The sequence below is a fragment of the Cydia splendana genome, chromosome Z (assembly GCF_910591565.1).
Source record: "Cydia splendana chromosome Z, ilCydSple1.2, whole genome shotgun sequence".
Lineage (NCBI taxonomy): Eukaryota > Metazoa > Arthropoda > Insecta > Lepidoptera > Tortricidae > Cydia > Cydia splendana.
The window spans coordinates 29,753,766-29,770,080 of NC_085987.1; the positions used below are offsets into that span (position 1 = coordinate 29,753,766).

Sequence of the window (16,315 nt, forward strand, 5' to 3'; positions counted from 1 at the left end):
TATTTACCTAATATTAATTACTTTTAACTGCATATACATATTTACTTAAGATAACGGGTACGAATATACGGCTGCGGCTGCGCATTTATACTTAAGTTATTCTTTCAATGTAGGGATTATTAGATTTATTAGCCAAAAGTATTAGGCCCTATATTCTAAAATCAAGTACATACTAACATTTCCTTAGCCAAAACGTTACCACAGAACCGACTATGGTATTATTCAACATAATTTTATATTTCTTATATAATTGTCTAGACAACCATTTTAGAAAGAGAGGGCAATATTTTTTTCATGCTAGAACTAATAGTTCCCACAACGATTACCTTCACCTGAGAGTCGATAGTGACGGGCTCATTTTATCGATGATCTTTAATAAAGCTGTGGCTACTTAATATTATCTAGATACAATACATAATTCCTACATATATGAGTAAAATCTTTATCAACAAAAGTAGTTATAAATGTAAATTGCGTAAGTAAATTACGCAATAAGGGTGATATGGCCAAAGGTGTAAACGAGAGTCAAATCAAAACCCGACGTTGCAAGACAGAGGTTTTTTGAGCGGGTTTATAATTTTGATATGGCTCCGATTACACGGAATGTTTTAATTTTAAAAAAGTGTGAATAAGTATAGGTACGTAATTTCGTTTCTTTTTCACATAAGATCACACTTAAACAATAGTCAACCAGCAACTTGTTCTATCAAAATAGTTTATCTTGATACTGGTCTTAATTTACGGTTTTTGGACGTATCATTAAGTATATATGACATATATGTAGGTAAAATCCTTCAATTGATAAATAAAATAAATATTTACTTACAGGCAGTGACAGATAAAAGACACAGCCTAAACCTTGGTAGGAACTTGAAATCTTATATTTTTTGATATTTTCTTGTAGCGTTCTACTAAGAAAGGATTTTTGGAAATTCAACCCCTAAGAGGGTGAAAATGGGATTAAAAGTTTTCAACGACTTCTTTGCGAACGATGTCGTGGGCAGAAGCTAGATTAATTAACTGCAAGTACCTAAATAAATAAGAGTTATTAGTAACACCTCACGATTAACTTATTTTCGTCGATGTGAAGTCATTACGCTCACAAACTAACATACTTTATCGATTATCGACAAACAAGTGCGCCACAGCCCTAACAAGAATGCACCTTGACAGCACTAAGGGAAATGGTTTTTTTAATCACATCACTGTTCACAATATATCATCCCTTTATTTACTCGATGCGTTGTTACATATTCGCGCACCGGGCTTTGTCTACTCTGTGATAGATTTTAGCGCAAAGGGGTCATGAATAGATGCAGCCGGTGTTCGGGGTCTTTTTATAAATGTGCCATCGATAACCGACTTTCAAGAATGATATCATACAATAACTGGTTCATTACGCTATGCTTTCATCGGACGCGAATTGTGATACAGAATAATTTCCTTACGTGCGTTTACCTACACTCAGGATCTTTACTGACTAAAGTGTACATGTAGGTACAGGTATAGGTATTCTATAATTTCCTAACTCGACAACAATTTTGGTAAATTGCCTTTTTTAAAGTTAAAAGTAATAAATCAGTCAACAACTGAATTATTACTAATAGAATGCGATTTAGCGGATACGATGGGGCGTGGTCAGAAACGCATTTTATTTCTTTTAAAGCAAAAGGCATTCCGGGGGTCCAGTCCTTTGTCATGGTAATACAAGGAGCATCCGAAGGGATGCAGTGTGTGCAATACGGACCGTGTGACCCCCTTTTGTTAGGTCTGACCTACTGACAGGTGATTCAATGGTCAACTTGTTTGACAGGTCTTCATTTATTGTGCGGTTTAGTCAACAAGTGTCAAGTTCAATGCGGAACTAAATTTCCATACTTATAGGTCGTATAAGTAGCGTCTTTTGGAAACCATATGGACCGCAATCCTGGTGGTTCTTTTTAATTGAGACTGAGATTCTCAATGAATCAGACCAACGTGTGTGTATTGTATGGTGCTGCAATTAGTCTATTAATTTAAACAATAGTCAAATAACTAAGTACATTGTCATATAACAACTGCGTAATTTAATCATGTAGGTACTTAGTATAAGTAAGTACATTAATTTTAAAATACTATTCTATAAAGTCCAGTGCTTTATCATAAAACGTTTAAAAAACGTAATATTTTACGCAATTACATATGTACATCATCTTCATAAAAAAAAACTGTTTGCATTAAATCAGTAGGTAGGTAAACTCGTACAATAAATTGAATTGCCTTGGAGTAAGGGCCGGCCACTTGCCCTTACCTGATGGGAGGCTACGTGCGTAGATACCCTGATGGCGCCGTCCCATATTCCAGGATCCTCGGCCGAAAGCCTCAAACACCGCAAGTAAGGTCACACTAGGTACAGCTACATATTTGCGGCGATTGGTGTGGAAACCTTGGGGCCGTGGGGACCTAGCGCGCATCGTTTCTATGAGGAGCTGTTAAAGCGAATCATAGAGGCTTCTGGTGACCAGAGGGCTGGCAAATATTTTGCCAAGCGGATCAGCATTGCCATCCAGCGGGGCAATGCCGTCAGCCCTGGGCACCCTACCGAGCGACTAGGTAAATTTTTTAATTTAAATGTTTTTATTATGTATTAAAAATGTTATTAAATAAAAGTTTGAAGTAGGATTTTTCATAAATTGAATTAAGTAAATTTAATAACCACATGATTATTTCCAAAGTAAATTCCATGTACCTAAGTAGTATTATATACCTAGCTTTAATAGGGATACTAGTATAGCATTGTTTTTGGTGGTAAGCTACTTATATTAAATAAAATACAATTTATTCGTTAGAAATTCCAAGTTCTTATTGTTTATAACAATTATTTTTCATGCTCACAGGCCAGAGATATCTTTTAAAGAGCGTAATCTATTAATACCTAAGTACCTACTTATATTGACAGGCTATTGTGTAAGTTCCAAAGTCGTTCTTTAAAAGTTGTAAGCGTTTAGAAAAGTCATCTTAGTGAGAGAAGGTACTGTAAATACGATTACGGACTTAAAGACTGAAAGTTACATTTAAAACAAACTGTAGGTAGTGATTTAATTATTCCGCGATTATGAGTTAAATCTCACATGGGAATGCATGCTTTCAAAATAATTAATTTGTATACAAATGTAGCCATATCTTTGGTATGTGTGTGGTTATGTGCATCAAAACAGCTTTCATCCCATTATTATAAAGTGCAGATTGCAACGTCTTCACCTTGTCATTTTAGCCATGAGATCCAAGTTAATCATACCCTGGGTAATAACTAGGAATCGTGACCTCTAAAATGTACACGGTAAGGCATAGAGTGGCATACCCGTTCCGGGATAATAATAATGCATTTTTTGTCCCTGAGATGCCCGTGTGCGATGCACCGACGCGTCTCTGTGTGTCTCTAGCATTCGTCTAGCAGCTGTGCCTATTATTTTGAAGTTGTGTGCGGGTATTGTATAGCGCGACTATGTGAACTTGATACATTTCGGCGTAAAAGATGGAAATATTCACGCAATAGATGAAGACATAATGTTCGCGTGACGAGGTGATATTCGAAGCTGATTTAAAAACAGCGCCTCACGAATGCGTATCACCAGCCCGACTCCGCCAGGGCGGCGATTGATTGTGTCAACCGTGATAATTAGGGTTTTGTATTGACAAAAGCCTAAAGTTACCTAAACGCTCTTATTAGGCAGTAATGTGAACTAATTCAAATGTTATATTGTATTCAAGGATAAAAAATAATATTATTATTACTACTTTAGATTGATCTTGTAGGTATTTTACTTATTACGAACTACATATCTTTAGCACACATTTTTTGCATAGTAATAGAAGGTTTTAAATAATAAAACTAATAAACTAACCCTTCGCTGTTTAATTCAAATCGAGTCGATTTTATCGTTGCCCTCTTTTGCGTGTTTGTCTGACAAACACTTAGACATCCAGAAATTTGTAATTCATTGCAAAGTACATCTGCAAGCGTAAAACTTTATGAGTCAGTAAATATCAAAACTGTTTGTAGCACAGTACACTTAGTTTTTTGCATCGTTGGCGAAGCTCTTCCCAAGACCATGTGGACCGCTACGTTGCCAGTTTAAATACACCATCCTGCCGGCATTGTAGTTCCTTTATCAATACTTTCTAAAAAAAATCCTCGTAATCTGCCATCCTTTTCTAATCTAACAAAAACGTACGAATGTGAGAAGGATGGTTATTGAGAAACATCTTCAAGTAGTTACCTACAATTGTTTTCGAAATGAATAGATTTTAAACAATGGTAGACTTAGAAGTGTTTCTCAGAGTCGCTTATCGGTAATTTGGACTTGTTGCATTAGTTCAACACTTAATACAATAAGAACGTGTAGGTACTTAACTGCTAGGAATATTTAATCTCCATAAGACAATTAAGCTACTTAGTTAAATATTTAAAATACACCACGTGCCATGATCTTTATCACGACCCGCGGAGCGGTGCTTGTTTAGCTAAATCCAAAATAATGGAATCAAATCACGACATGCGAATTAATTCAAATAGTCCCGTGCCACTGGCTTTCTATTTTAAGTTTATACCTAGTTGAAATAAATATTCTCCAGTTCAAAGGCAATCAAAATATGTAGGTGCTTATTAACAGTTTTACGACGTATGAAAGCTTAATACTTAATTAAGAGTAGGTTTATAAATATTTAAGATAATAATTTCGGTTGCAGAGTGGCCGCTATGAATTGCGCTAAGCTTCGTCTCCATGAGAGACTAAAGCCTAGGGCTCGCCCAGGAAGAGTCGCAGCCTCGGGGCCCGACCGGCCGCGACGGTTCTGCCAGAAGCGCCTGGTCAACCCCGCGCACGACGAGGACCCGCGCTGGACAGATCTGTTCGATAGGTAGCATCGACTCATTCCTTTACTTACCTATGTTACGTGATGTGCAAAGTAGGTAACTTTAAGCGTGACGGGTTTCAATAGACCAACCGAAGAGTTTTCAAATTAAGTAATGAATATTTTATTAATACATATATTATAAATCCACCTCTGTAACGTCCGCTACGGAAGAATGTGAGACTTGTGGACCACAGTCAGCTATCTGCTTTGTGTAATTGAATGTCGTTCTTACAGATTCTATTGCAATCCAAGTACCGATGCTGCTGAAAGTACTGTTGGCAACATACACACGCAACCGGATGAAGATTTATTTCTCTCCGTTCAAAATATTAAATTTGATGGCGATATTAATGAAACGAAACGACCAAAAACTTGTTTTAAATATAAAGCAATTAAAGATGGACAAAAGCATCGAATGTTTGTAAAACAGGTTGTCGAAGAAAAAGAAGAGTACATCGAAGACAGTTCGTCGTTGCTCACTTGCTATTACTTCGATGACTACATCAAGTACATACTTAATCCTGAACAAAATGCACCTTCGTCTGACAAATCTAGCACTTTATATTGCGCGCATAATAATATCAGGCAAAATAAATTACTACAATTTAAATCAAAACACGAGACCGATGTTAAAAAATGCAATAAAATTAATAATAATCTTCAAATTAAATGTATCGCCAAGGAAATGAAGGAATCAAATGAAGGGCTGCCTGATCTAACGTTAGAGGATGCAAAGGTGGGATATCACAAGTCAGGGAAGCGCAAATGTCTCACGATATCGCGGACTCAGAGCCCGGAGAGCGTGCAGGTGATCCGTGTGGACGTGGTGTGCCACCCGCGCGCCGCGCCCGGTGACGCGCCCGCACCCGATAGCTCCAAACAAACCCACCTCGACAACGAAGGTGCATTTCACTCTAAGTTTATAACCAATATAAAAGCAAACCATTTCTCTAATAAATATCTGCTAACAAATACGACAAAAACTCTGGATGCGAATGTTTCGGGGGGAGCTAAAGTCACTCTGCTTTGTAAAACATTTAGGCTCTCGAGCAGGACTAAACCCAACATCGAGAAATCTTCCATTAAGAATCCTACTCAAAAATAAATTGTACATAAAATCTTCCAGATGTATGAATGGAATGTATTAGCTTTTCTACTACGTATAATATTATGTTAAAATATAATTTTTCCCAGATGTAACAATGGAGAACTTATTTTTTTGATAAGGTTCGATGATCTTTGAAGTAATATATTATTTCTAGATAATATCTTCAATTATCCATTACAGTAACATGTAATTAAACCGCTTATCAATTATCTTATCATACTGCCCTCGATTTTATTTCTTACTCAAACAAATAAATAACACAAAAAATTACACTATTTATTATTCTATTTCGTTAAGATAATTAAATATTTTGTGACTAAGATAACAAAAGCGCATCAATAACTAAAACATAGCTTTGGCTCAATCTTCGCAAATAAATAAGACAATTTCACAAAAAATCTGTCAGTGCCACAACAATGTGAACTGATTTTTTTAATGTAGATACCTGCCGAGAAAAATCTTGGCGAGCGACCCTCTGGCGCCACCCCTACCTAACTAATGGCTCTCGAACTTTTGTTCATTTAACTATGTATTTATTTATTACGATGCCAGTTTTGGGAGATCTAGTACTTCGTATCTGTGGCCTATTAATCGAAACTATTACATATTCTAGGAAACCCTAAATCTAAATGAACGAGCAGTATTTAATTATTTCTGATAGTGAAATGTTACATTTAGGGGAAAAAAATCGATTAGATTTTTCTATTTTTAAGTAAGTACATAATGTATCAATATTTAATAAACAAACTTATTTATGGTATTGGTTTAAACTTATAAGATTGATTCAGGAGACGCGGGCAGGACCAACACTGGGCATTCAGTAAAATTTACCGTACAGATGTACAAGTAGAAGTACAAAACATTACTAAAAGTATTTATCGGATCTACATAATGAAGTGAATACAATCGAAATATTACAGGTAAGTACCTAGTATTTCTAAATAATCATATTTACATCGCATAATTCGCATAATGAAAATACCGATTAAAGTAAGGTAAGTAGGTACTTATGGCGTCTGGACTCGCCAGTCGCTTGCTCGGCACGCTCGCTTCGCTCGTTCGGCTCATGCGAGATATTATCTACCAGTCACACCATTTTTTAAAGATTGATAGTTAGTAGGTAGCGCAGGATTTGTAATTTTTATACTGCTGATACTCCGCTGAACGTAAAGTGGCCGCGGCTTGTAATACGAGTAAAGGTGACAGTCCATTTCCAACAAAAGCTGCACTACTGTTACGACATTACTGTCATTCATTGTCTTGTCATTCATTTTACTATGGAAATTGACAATAACATCGACGTGTCGGAGCAGTAGGTAGTACAGCTGCGGTCAGAAATGGAATGTTACCTTAACTATAACTTTGAGAATCATAGTATTGATTATAAAAAAAAAAATGTTTTTAAGCAATAAAGTCGTGGGTCGTGTGGTAGTTTATTTTCAATTATCTTCCCTTTTAAATAAAGTAACTTAATAAATTAGCGTTTTAAGCCCTCGTATGACGGAGCGCGGATCCACGTACGAGGAAAATATTAGAAAAAAATAATCACGGCACACGAGAGGTTAAACATAATACGTAGTCAACATTTTGTAATTAATTAGATAGATTGGTACATAGTTAGACACCGATTGTCGTTGTTCAACTATGTTCGTTTCCACACATTTTACAGAAATCATAAAAATAAATTTAATATAAATTTGCATAAACAACCGCGAATTTAGATTTTAAGAGGGGATGTAAAGTTAAGAAAAAAACGGGAATTCGAAAGGAACAGAAGATAATATCGCGCGAAACTTACAACGCTAAAAGGCTAACGCATAATTGCCATAAAAATCACACGAAAACTATGTACATTATATTTGCAAGGGTATATACTTAAACTCCAAGCAAAGCTTACTATGTACCATCACGCTCCGCGATTGTTATGCCATTAAGGGTCCTAGCTAAATTGGTCGTTCAATACTTACGCTATAGAATTTCCAATTTAGCAAGAACCATTATGGCATAACAATCCCGGGTGGTGACTTTACTTAGGTTAAAGTTGCCTCGATAGAAAAAAAATCACGAAATATGTCTAATTTTCATTTAATTTCAATACTAGGTACATATATCGTTACCAGTTGCAGTAGGTATAAATTTTAGTAGCTTTAAAAAGTCGAGGGATTGACAAGCGCATTTTTAAACGTACCTATACTTCACGTTCAAACCCGCGCGATCGCCAAATCTTCTTCGCAAGTTTCGTGTGCATGGCGCTGGCGCGCCATAATCTTTACTATCTTTAGTTCCGTTCTAATTTCACGAATCATGACTTTACGCCCTTTCTTAAGGCCCAGTAAATAGGTTCGTGTTCTTCTGCGTGAGCGAGATGAATGTGCATGCTGGGGACGTTTTTGAATTTATATTGTTGTTCGTTTTAACAAATAAAAGTAAATAATCGATCAGTTCCCTCAAAAATCAAATTGCGCATTGTTAGAAGCAATTTTCATATTTTTAGCGTTTGTGCATAAATTATTACAAATGATTAAAGTGCGTTTTAGACCAATGTTCGAGTTTTTTTTTCTATAAAATGTAAAAATCAGGACTCGAATCAATGAAGTCAGCAGAGCAATTCCTCGAGATTGCTAATTAAATTTTTGGCAATCGTATTGTGATATTTGTGATCTAAAAAAACGGTTCAATTTTAAAAAACTCTACTCTCTGAACCTACCTCACCTTAGTTTTTTTTTTTCAATTACATACTTAAGCCCTTGCTACACAGTCGCCGACAAGCCTTCTAACCGTCTGACCTTGGTCTGTGCTTGGTCAGTTTTGGTCAAATTTTGTTGGAAACAACTGTCTACACGGTCCGGGACGGACCAAGGCCACGCGGTCTGAAGGCTTGTCGGCGACCGTGTAGCAAGGGCTTTAGAGTCGCACCAAGCAAAGTCTGCAGCGGATTTGATAGCCCACGCAGTGTACGTGTTATTTATACGTCATAATTTCATAGAAGTTTGACGTTTAAAATGACACTTCCACTGCGTGGGCTATCAAAATCGCTGCAGACTTTTCACGGTCTGACTCTACTTTGAATAATTATTTCTGTTTAAAATTTTGCCAGTGACGTTGACGTCGCTCGGCTATAGGTTAGTATAACTAGTAAGTTATTTCTTGCTAAAATTATACGGCTATGCTAATATAAGGGTGGTATTCCATCTATACAACATCTTTATCCAATGTGTATTTGCGTCTCACATTTTGCTTAGTAAGAGAGTGAGACGTAATGCATTTTGGACCAAGAATTGGACAGGTGGAATATATAGTGGCTTCACCACATGAGGACAATATAATATACCTATTCGATTTTTTTAAATCTAATTTTAAACACTAAAACATGCTTTGTCGTGCCGTAACGCACACCAAATATAAACAAAAAGTAACACTTACTTCACATTAAAGTTAAAGTAAGTAGTTACCTACAGTTCGGGTAAGACGTCTCATCTGAGGAATTTCGAGACAGAGAAATGGAAAGGAAATCTGCACTTAGGTAGTATTTTATTGAGTATCGGTTACCAGAATGTGATCAAGTTTTTATCAAGTATTAACTTAATTACTGAAACGAAGTTAGCGTGCAACCGGGAGGGGTTCGGTTTGAAGAAAGCGAGCTCAGCGTTCGCGACCCTACGACCTAGAGTTACGGGCGATTTCACCGTGCGGCTGCGTGTCGTGAGTCGTGAGACTCGTGAGCCAGCGTGTATTTACACCCGACCGCATTATAGTTGCTGCTGTACGAAGTTTCAACCAACAAAAGGTTGAATCTAACAAAGGAAAAAAATTCGTAGCTGCTGAATAAATTAATTGTTGAACTCATTTTCAACTTGGCAGTTCAGTCTTTGATGTTTTAAATATTTGCATAGGTAGGTACCTAGTTTTTGTTTCTTTCAACTTCATATCAAGGTTATATCAAGGTTAAGGGCTTTGATTAAATAAGTCAACTTAGAAGGGACAATATGAATTTTTGACAAAGTTAAATTCAATGAGCACGTTACCAAGTTAGGCTCGGCTGATTGTTCGCTTAAACAACAACGTACAAATTTTCTAACCTAACGTAAACACGTCCTAAAAAGTTGGTACCGAGAGTTCCCAAACAGTATATTTCATACGAGCATATCGGGGTTCGGGTGACCTGTATTACTATCGCAAGTCTCGGCGCCGCGCTGTGCGCTCAACTTAAACTTTTAAGTAAAGTGTTTCTGTAAAAAAAAATCAGGTGAACCAGGAACTCGGTCAGGAGGTAAATAGGTGATTTGATGGAATCGTTCCTAGTTGATGGCGTGAAGATCCGCAGTACATGAACTGAACCGAGATCACGAGCAGAGAAAGCCATGATTAACGATCCGAACGGAAACGTTTCCGAATATTAATTTGTAGTGGAGGTCACCGACGCGGCCGCCTAGCTAGTGTGACATAGCCGCACCGAAAGGATTGGGACGCCACGGGCCACCCCACCCGATGGGGTGAAATGTGTGTGCCGAATTTATAGGTGTGAGAGATGGAACTTCAGGGTAGCTAAAGGGTGAGGTGGACTTCGGACCTCCCTTAGGGGGGTTGTAAACCCCCCAATTTGCCCTAGTCCGGCACCCCCGCCCGAGGCTCCCCGTCCGTTCCTGTCCAAGCGATAAGAGGGAAGAGGGGTGAGCGTCAAATGGACGTTTTACGCATAATTTAGAGCAGTAAATGGATTCGAACAGTCTCCACACAGTATACCTACCGTGGAGGCATTAACGTATAGTCTCCCTGGAAGACCGACACCACCGATTATGATGATATGTGCTTCCAAGATAAGCCTTTGGCAGTAAATTACGCCTTTAAATATTTTGCAAATAACTCGTTATTTCTAGCACTCAGCACTTTTACAGTGTTCTAAAACACCGGAAAAAATTTCTACGAGTAGATTATATGGTCAGTACCTAGTTATGCAAATTTAGGTAAGTAGGTACTACCTACTTACCTAAATTTGCATAATTTTATGGAAGAACTTACGTAACTTTAAAAAGTGTAACAAAGTAGCGACGATAAGAAAGGTAAGAATTTATGTCAGTAAACCTTGGAACTTTAGTAGTACTGCATAAAACACATTTTTGTCTGTGTTCGCAATGTGAGCCAGTCTCCAGGCCTCAGTTCCCGTTGAATTCCTTTTCGTATTCTTGTAGCTAGGTCACGTGTATTTTATTTCTCTAAGAAATAGACTCAAGTGGATGTAGGTATGTATCTATCTACCTACTTTCGCATTAAAATGGCGCGGTATGATTTAGTTTAAAATGTGTGTAGTAGTGTGTGGGTGTTTCAAGTGAAAGAAAAGGACGTACCTAGCACGTTATAACGTGAGCTTAGCTAACTTTACTATCGTTAGACTTTATCTCGTTGCCAAAAGGTTAAGGAACAGACAATTAACTGTATGAACGCTTAATTAAACTTCCAGCTTAGGTACAGCGTACAGCCAGCAGACAATTAGTGACGGCCAAATTGGCCAAATATATCGGTACACGTTATATCTGTAGTAACGAAGGTGTGTTACGATAATTTGACAGTCACTATGTGTTTGATGCTGACTTTACGTACTTTAAGGTAGATCTTGTACAAATGTTACTTAGTTATTGTGTTTATGTTTACAATAGTATTATAGCAGGTATATATGGCGCCGGGGGTAACTTTTAACATTTTGAAAATTGCTATTATCTGCTAAACAGGACGCACTTTCTCCTGTAGCAACAGTTAGCAAAATACTTTTTCACGTCACCTATTCGAAAAAGGGCTTTTTCTTGCCCGCTAGGAGGGATCAAAGTGGCACTTTTCTTCCCTGCTAGGAGGGATCAAAGTTTTCTGTTCTAGGACACTTTTTTTTCGTCTTGCATACTGTACTTTTTTGGTCAAATACTTAATACATTTTGGAACATAACAATTTCCTCATAGTTGATGTGAAAAGCAGTATGTGTCACACGGTATCAAAATTATTTCGTTTTGGGCGTTAACACTTGAATCCCTCATTACGCTCAGGTTTCTACTTTATTGTATAATCCATCGCTTCATTCAGGATTCAATGCGGAACGCTTAACGGAAATATATCATTTTGATCCCTTGTAACACAAAATACTATTTCACATCACCTAATCGGAAAATGGATTTTTCTTCCCTGCTAGGAGGGATCAAAGTGGCACTTTTCTGTTCAACGACTTTTCATTGCCAGTATAAAATATTAATATAATTAACTATGAACATCGTATGTACAGCCTGGCAAAAAAGAGTAGAATTTAAAAAGTGGCAACACTGTAGTGTCAACACTAAGATTTATTTATTTTCCTCATAGTTGATGTGAAAAGCAGTATGTGTCACACGGTATCAAAATTATTTCGTCTTGGGCGTTAACACTTGAATCCCTCATTACGCTCAGGATTCTACTTTAGAATTCTATTGTAGAATCCATCGCTTCATTCAGGATTCAATGTACGCCCTTAACGGAAATATATCATTTTGATCCCTTGTAACACAAACTACTATTGTAAGCGTTGAAGTAGGTAACGTAAGTGTAACCAAAGTATGATGTGCTTCTGGTTTAAGTCACCTTAATGCACCTTACCTAAATTTTGTAAAAAGGTATTATTTTATGTAGATAACAAGTAAATACACGGTTTGATAATTCTATATTCTGTCCCCGAAATTGGGGGTTATCGAAATCTACTTTTTGAAATACCCAGGTTCTGTATTTTTTACCGGTAATTAATTTACGACTACATACCCTACTTATTAACGCCAAATAATAGTTCTTTACGATACAGGTGCGAAAAATAGGAAGTTCGCAACGAGTGGCGTTTAAATCGACTCGAGTTGCGAATTACCCATTCGCACGTGTATCGTACAACGTTTTACAGTACATATGGCCCTTTCAATTTTCGACGTAGTCGCGTAATGTGCTTGTTATGGCACAGGGTGTTGTAATGGAGCACCAGATCTACTGTAAAATTCATTATTCCTTTGGAAGTTATTTAAATTAGTAATTATTCCATCTATCCTTGCATTAATAACAGCCTTCATTCTGGATTAGAAATATGATCGATCATATTAATAGATCAAATCAGAGTCAGAGTATATACCGGGTGTGGCCTGTAACATGAGCAAAAAATTAAACTGTAGGCTGTACTCCTCGTACTGACCAACATTTGTTCAGCGACTTTTAAAAATAACTTGTGGTTAGATTTTTAATACACTTTAAAGTTTGTTCAGAGACGCAATGTATTGCGAATTTTGTTATGTTAAGGCGTGACAAGCAACGTCAATCACAATGATATGGCGTCACGATGGCGTCCATTGAAGATAATATTTATTTTGTATGAAAAATAGGGAGTCTAAATACTTCATAATTTTTAAAAGTTGTTGAACAAAAGTGTTACCGTTTGAGTAGTACAATCTATGTTTTAATTATTTGCTCGTGTTACAGGCCACACCCGGTATATTATCCAATCCCATGGTGTAGGTATATTAGTGTGCGGCAGTGATCTGCTCTGAAAGGAAAGTAAAAATCAATATCACATCAAGATTTGATTTTTGAAGTTTAAATGCCGCTACTGGCAAGAGCAAAATTTTCAATATAAGCAGGTACGTCTTTTAAAAAAGTCGGAGGACGTAAGCAGTAGTGTATCGAGATTTTAATGCGAGAATGTTGAAAATCGTTTTAATACCTGCACTTGTTCCTAAATATGTGTACCTAATCCAAATTTGCTTAATCCCAGGTGGCGTGTATAAGTTTTTGCTCTTTTTCAGTTTTTTGCTTGTATGTAGCTCGAAAACGTTACGTCTGACGGAAAATTTGCTCTAATCGTGATGAAAATTAATATCTGAATATCCTAATTTCCAATTTTTCTTAAAGGTAGATATTTTACAAGAATGTACCTATGTCAATAGACTGATAAATGACGAACTGAGCAGTACTTATCAGCAAAAATAATAGAGCACTTTATACCGAGGTGTACAGTATTTTTTTTAAACTTATCGGTACTGGCCATATGTTGGGTAGTACTTAATCTGTAGTACAGATTCTGTATATTTAAAATCGAGTCGAATTCGCGAGTTGAGGGTTATGTAGGTACTTCCATATTTCTAACCATTTTTGAGATACAGTTTGTTAAACATTAGTTAGTGCAAAAATATGTATGTTTCAACCCTAGCAAGAAGATCCTATTAATGACATGACATGTGTTAATTTAAAATGTAAATAACTTCGTAGGGTTGTCACTGATAAAAAATATATCATTTGAATGATTTTGTTTTACTTTTTAATCCAGCTTTCCGATTATAATAACTCGATTGTAGATCACTTAGATAACACTATCGTTTCAAAAAATTGTCCAAAAAATACTTTGGTACCCTAAATGGCCTAAATAAAGAAATCTGTCGTACCAAAAAAAAATACTGAACACCAAAAAAATAAGGCCTAAAATTACAAAAATACCACCATTTCAATAACGACTGCACTTCAAATTGTATTCAAATACCAAATATATTGAAAATTACCAAAAATCATTAATGGTCACCAAAACTTGAAGACCAAATTAATGCGATATTTTCACCTCAATAAATCACTATGATTACCAAAAAATGTATACATATTACCAAATAAAGTAAAATGATGCCAAAATTACTAGTCCCTCCCGCTCAACCCCCCGTACACCGCACCGCATGGTCATAGTCATACCGACCTAACCTAACCTACTTTTCTAGTAGCATTTCAGTATGCTACTAGAAAAGTAGGTTAGGTTAGTTTTGAACTGCTATCAGATAAGTGGGTTAGGTTAGCACTGCGACTCTTACAAAAACGAAATGTTACTAGAAAAGTAGGATAGGTTAAGTTTGAACTGCGACCTTTACAGAAACGAAATGCTACTATAAAAGTGGGTTAGGTTAGGTTAGAACTGCGATCCTCACAGAACCGAACTGCTATCAGATAAGTGGGTTAGGTTAGGTTAGAACTGCGACCCTTACAGAAAGGAAATGCTACTAAAAAGTGGGTTAGGTTAGGTTTGAACTGCGACCCTTACAGAAATGAAATGCTACTAGAAAAGTGGGTTAGGTTAGGTTGGAACTGCGACCCTTACAAAAACGAAATGCTACTAGAAAAGTGGGTTAGCTTAGGTTAGAACTCCGACCCTTACAGAAACGAAATGCTACTAGAAAAGCGGGTTAGGTTAGGTTAGAACTCCAACCCTTACAGAAACGAAATGCTACTAGAAAAGTGGGTTAGGTTAGGTTTGAACTGCGACCCTTACAGAAATGAAATGCTACTAGAAAAGTGGGTTAGGTTAGGTTTGAACTGCGACACTTACAGAAACGAAATGCTACTAGAAAAGTGGGTTAGGTTAGGTTTAAACTGCGACCCTTACAGAAAGGAAATGCTACTAGAAAAGTGGGTTAGGTTAGGTTTGAACTGTGACCCTTACAGAAAAGAAATGCTACTAGAAAAGTGGGTTAGGTTAGGTTTGAACTGCAACCCTTACAGAAAACAAATGATACTAGAAAAGTGGGTTAGGTTAGGTTTGAACTGCGACCCTTACAGAAACGAAATGCTACTAGAAAAGTGTGTTAGGTTAGAACTGCGACTGTTACAGAAATGAAATGCTACTAGAAAAAGGTGACGAAGTGGATTAATTAATTTAATAGGATAACGATATATTAAATATTTGCACATTTTTAATTAAAATGTGGTTACAATTTTGGTGGTCATTTACTATTTTTGGGTTTACAATGATTATTTTGGAGTCATTTGCTTTAATAGGATAGCAAGATTTAAAAATTTGGTTATAATTTAACATTAAAATGGAGTTCCAATTTTGGTGGTCATTTACTATATTTGGATTTACAATGATTATTTTGGTGTCATTTTCTTTAATAGGATAGCAAGATGTAAAAATTTGGTTATCATTTCACATTAAAATGGGGGTATCATTTTGGTGATCATTTATTATTTTAGGGTGGTAAAATAGATTTTTTTGGTGTTAAATTTTATTATATCTGGTGATCAGTTAAATAGCAGCCCCTAGAAATTTTCCACCCGTTATACGTAATTAGAGAGTTAGTGGATTTTCCCGTAAATAACTTTAAAACAAAACAAAGTTTAAAATACCATCATTTAATTATGAGAATGAGACGAACTAAGTAGAAAGTATACCCTTTCAAACAAAAAATAAAGTATTTTACAAATCGGTCTAATAATAGTAATAATATCCGAGTAATCGGTGAAATAAGTACATACAATTTCTTAAATAAAACATTCCTACATTTCCG

The 16,315-nt window shown here is 36.4% G+C and overlaps 1 protein-coding gene across 1 annotated transcript; it reads left to right on the plus strand.

The window, feature by feature from the left end:
• Positions 1-4,711: 4,711 nt before the first annotated feature.
• On the plus strand, positions 4,712-6,001 carry LOC134805302 (uncharacterized). The gene is made up of 2 exons (XM_063778620.1): positions 4,712-4,899; positions 5,131-6,001. Exons 1-2 carry the CDS (start codon positions 4,739-4,741, stop codon positions 5,999-6,001), a joined length of 1,032 nt encoding a protein of 343 aa, XP_063634690.1. The 5' UTR covers positions 4,712-4,738.
• The last annotated feature ends 10,314 nt before the right edge of the window (positions 6,002-16,315 follow it).